General features: G+C 40.4%; 1 protein-coding gene across 1 annotated transcript in view; it reads left to right on the top strand.

The window, feature by feature from the left end:
* Positions 1-5123, top strand: part of dym (dymeclin) — a 446122-nt gene that overhangs the window by 259714 nt on the left and 181285 nt on the right. Inside the window, exon 9 of the mRNA XM_048598245.1 lies at positions 3078-3183. Within this exon, the coding sequence (XP_048454202.1) occupies positions 3078-3183 (106 nt within the window). The remainder of the gene's footprint in view (positions 1-3077; positions 3184-5123) is intronic.

Below are 5123 nucleotides of genomic sequence, written 5' to 3'. Positions count from 1 at the left end.
CCCCCAGCCTCATCCTATGACCAACCCTCCCTCTCATCCCCGCCTCCTTGACCTGACACAACCTGTCCATCTTCTCTCCCACATATCCATCTCTCCCACCTCACTGACCAATCCCAACCACTGCCTGCCTGCACTCACCTATCACCATCCCACCTACCTTCCCCAGCCCAACCCCTCCTCTCTATTTATTTCAGAGCTCCCTTCCCCCTCTCCCATTTCTGAAGACGGGTCCTGACCTGAAACATCAACTTTTCTGCTCCTCTGATGCTGCCTGGCCCGCTGTGCTCCTCCAGCTGCACACTGTGTTATCTCTGACTCCAGCATCGGCAGTTCTTACTATCTCTGAATGGTCAATGGATATTTTTCAGGCTGGAGGAAGGTTTGTAGTGAAATTCCCCAGCGGTTGTTGTTAGTGCCCTTGCTTTTCCTGATATATATAATGATCCAGATCTTGCAGTGGGCAGTTTCAAAGTTTGCAAATGAAACAAAACTTATAAGAATTGCAACTGTGAGAAGACAGGGTAGTACTTCAGAAGGACATGGTGGTTCGGGCAGGTAGGTGGCAGATGAGCTTCTTTCAGGACTTGAAATCAATGTCAAACTTTTGAACTGAGGCCTTCAGAGGTTCTTTGTAGTGCTTTCTTTGACAGACATGACAGCACACCTCAGGTTCAAACTGTCCAGAGAAAAGTCACTTTGGTAAAGTGAGTGTTAGGCATTCTAAATGACTAGCCCAGCCCTGTGTGACTGTCCCAATATGGTGTGGATGCATGTCATGCTAGCAGGCTGAATCCATTGACAATTGGGACAGGCTAGATGGACAGTTTGTCTTTTCTTATGTTTTGTGTATGAATTCACAGACCAAACTTATCTTCACAGCTTTGTGGTGTTTTGTGTCAAATTTGAAATATTTTCAGCCATGTACTAAACCTTCATGTGGAATAAATTTGAATAATTTGATTTCTGATGTGATTTAACTCCATAGTTTGGAAAACCTGTTGTGCATATGATTTGTTGCACTCTATTTTATTTTTCTTCTGTGTGCAAACTTAAGCTTGGGGTTACTGTTCCTTGGGAATTGAGTTCTCTTTAATATTGTGCAAGAGTCCATTCTGTAGCTTAGGCAGTAAGTATTGAAAGGACTGTCTTGTTATAGGGGCCATAACAGCAAGTCCAACTTGTCATAATCCATAGTGGAAGAAACCCTGACAAATTCTCTATCCCTGATAGCAATAGGTGAATCCAGTTATTGCATTCATAGCACTGCCATAGTTGAGATGAGTAATTTTGGTACAGATAACTGTAACAGGCCAGGAGCACTACAGCTGCAGCTGAGAAATTCTGGCTAAAGGCTTTACAGAATAATGTGTTCACCCACCAAGCAATCAGATGGCTATATTATTAACTTGCTTTATACTTTGCATTTGTGTTTGGAAGCATATGGTTGTGACTCTTTTAATATCTTTCAAACTAAATATTGTAATAAAAAAATCCTGGGTGGCAAGTAAATAAACATAGAAACATAGAAGATAGGAGCAGGAGGAGGCCATTCAGCCCTTCGAGCTGCTCCGCCATTCATCACAATCATGGCTGATCATCCAGCTCAATAGCCTAATCCTGTTTTCTCCCCGTAATCGTTGATCCCATTTGCCCCAAGTGCTATATTTAGCTGCCTCTTGAATATATTCCATGTTTTGGCATCAACGAATTCCACAGGCTCACCACTCCTTTGGTGAGGAAATGTCTCCTCCTCTCCCTCCTTAATGTCTTACCCCAATCCTCAGACTGTGACCTGACCCCTGGTTCTGGACACACCCACCATCGGGAACATCCTCCCTGCATCTGCCCTGTCTAATCCTGTTAGAATTTTATAAATCTCTGAGATTCCCCACCCCCCATTCTTCTGAACTCAGGCGAAAACAATCCTAACCTGGTCTATTTCTCTATATATGCCAGTCCCACCATCCCCAGAATTGGCCTCGTAAACCTTCGCTGCACTCCCTTGAGAGCAAGAGCATCCTTCCTCAGAAAAGGAGACCAAACCTGCACATGATATTCTAGGTGTGGCTTCACCAAAGCCCTGTATAACTGCAACAACATATCCCTGCTCCTGTACTCGAAACCTCTCACAATGAAAACCAACATACCATTTGCCTTCCTTACTGCCTGCTGCACCTGCATGCTTACCTTCAGCGACTGGTGCACAAGGACACCCAGGTCCTGCTGCACACTCCCCTCTTCCAATTTACAGCCGTTCAGGTAGTAATCTGCCTTCTTGTTTTTGCTTCCAAAGTGAATAACCTCACAATTATCCAAATTATACTGCATCTGCCATTGATTTTCCCACTCACGCAACCTGTCCAGATCATGTTACAGTTCACCCTCCCACCCAACTTGATATCATCTGCAAACTTTGAGATGTTACATCTTGTTCCCTCATCCAAAACATATAGTGAATAGTTGGGGTCCCAGCACTGATCCCTGTGGCACCCCACTAGTTACTGTCTGCCAATTTGAAAAGGACCCATTAATTCCTACTCTTGGTTTCCTCTCTGCCAACCAGTTTTCTATCCAAATTCTATGCAAATTAGTAAGGAAAATTCTGTCCCCTAGCCCTATATGTGTGGTAAATTGAAAATAAATTTCGGAAAAATAATTAAGATCAGAAGGAAATAATTATACACAACCCCTCCATACTTTATAATAGATTCAGTATAGACTGTGTAATCACCATGCAAAGGAAAAATCGAGCTTTATAAGTATTTAATTCCAGTGTTTCTTAGAAATTTGGCTTGAAGTTAGCTATGCTTGGGTTATTGAATTTGCATGTGTTTGGAAAAAAGTATGTATTTATATTTTACCCCTCTGTGGTTTCCCATCTTGTTTTTTCAAAAGTCATCTGCCTTGATTTTTAAATGGAAGGCTTTCAAAATGAGTAGGAGACAACAACCTTCCATTTAAAATCCTTAAACATCTGATGATAGAATGCTTACATTGTTAATGATTAAATGACAATGAGATGCATTTTCTTTTAATTATTACTGTCCTTTTTCTCCTCATTTTTGTCATATTTTTAGTTTGTTTGCTCTGCTATCGAAAAAACACAATAAAGTTCTGGAACAGGCCACACAGTCACTGAGGGGTCCCGTTGGTGCAGAGGAAAATTCACCAGTGCCCGATTATGTAAGTCTTTAAATCTAACCTATATTTTACTTTTCAGAGGTGAAAGCTGCCACATCTGTAGTGATGTAGAACTGGCTTAAGCTAAATGGTCTGTACCAACATGAACTTTAGACGAACAATTGAATTTACACAAAACCATTCTAATATTAGAGGATTGCAAAAACAGGTCAGTTTGAAATTCATTAAGTACATTGGAAAATACATCTGAAAAAGAAAGACAGTTGAGATGCTTCATCAGCACTGCCGACTTTCACCTGAACGGCTAACTCATCCCTTATTTTCAGAGACTGATTAATCTGTCGTATATTTCCATCACTTTAAATTACTTCTGATGTTACAGAATTGCTCGTTTACCAGCTAGTTATTGCATTTTAGACTGAGCCACCATTTTGCCAGTAGAGCATATGGATTTGCTATCTTGTAGAACTTGAGTTAATTTAATGTAATTGTGTAATTCACAACTATATTTTTTTGAATCTCCTGATTTTTCACTCTTAACTTCCCAATTCATGTGCAGCATGCCAATTGTGAATCATTGTTATCTGTATATTCAGTCTGTGTGAAGCCCATATATGTAACTTCCTCACCATCTTTAGTGAGGTTTGGCAATAATTAATAGATACAGAAGGGAATGAAAAATCTCCAAGTCTTACTGCGGTCAGATGCTTAGATGCACATTAGTTTGCCAACCTACAGGCAAACTGAACCCTTTCCCTCTGGTTTCCAAGAAAGCCTAATTAACCTTGTCAATAGTTGCTTGCAGTTGCGGAGGGTGATCAGAAGAACCATCCTGATACATTCACTTACCTCTATATGCTCTATATCTCATCTATTGTAACATTTTATTTTTAAAATGCTTCCAAAATTTTTGTGTGAGCAGCTCTTGCCTGTAGTTCATTCCACATATTGGCACTTCTTCTATGACGGAAAACTTCTTGTAATCATTCTTAAAGTTGCTTTTAACAAATTGGAAACTATCTCTCCTTGTACTATTTCTACCGTTTAATTTAACATAGTATTAGAGGTAACCTTTACTGTATGATTTACAATGTCGTATATCTAAGATCATCTCTTATGAAATCCAAAGTCCAAAGATGGTCAGGTTAAGTGGATTGGCCATGCTAAATTGCCCATAGTGTCCAGGGATGTGCAGGCTAGGTGGATTAGCCATGGGAAATGCAGGGTTATAGGGATGGGGTAGGGATGGGGTAGGGGTTGCATCTGGGTGTGACGCTCTTCGGAGGATTGGTGTGGATTTGATGGGCCAAATGGCCTGTTTTCACACTGTAGGGATTCTATGATTATTATATATCTTTCTTGCAGACTGCAAAGCCTGTTCCTGTCAAATCTTAGCCACAAAAAAAAATCATAGCTTGATTTTACAATAGGCACTGTGGCTCTTTCCTCTACTGCATCTACCCTTGTTTCCTGAGATTCGACCTGGACATTGCACTTGAGATGTAATCAGAGAATAATGTTGTGGTTTGATCACAGTGTCCAAGAGTGTGCATTCCATTGTGAAGAAGCAGGGAGATTAAATTATTGTCAAGTGGGATTCCACGCAGTTAAATTGAGAAACTGCTGTTAACTGTCATGACAGCTTAATTTTACTGGTACTTTTCTGCTATCACTGAATGTTATCTTGCCATAGGTGAGAAACAAATGTGTGTTCTGGAATCGGACATTAATAGAGCAGTCTGAACAGTACAGCAAAAGTTGAATTGTTTATTCTAATGCCAACTGGAAAGGTAATATTACCCGTGATGCATTATGCTTTGGATTTCAATAAATCTTATCCTCAAACAGGAATAATATTAAAGTATTTTGCTGACAAGTTTTGATCCATATGCAAAATTAACATTCAGGCATACTCATTGGCAGTCTTACCACAGGCAAAGAGATAACAAGGTGTAGAGCTGGATGAACACAGCAGGCCAAGC

Source organism: Rhincodon typus, chromosome 1, assembly GCF_021869965.1.
Source record: "Rhincodon typus isolate 14 chromosome 1, sRhiTyp1.1, whole genome shotgun sequence".
Taxonomy (NCBI): Eukaryota; Metazoa; Chordata; class Chondrichthyes; order Orectolobiformes; family Rhincodontidae; genus Rhincodon; species Rhincodon typus.
The sequence above is the reverse complement of the archived record's forward strand: the minus strand, read 5'-3'. Positions and strand labels throughout refer to the sequence as shown.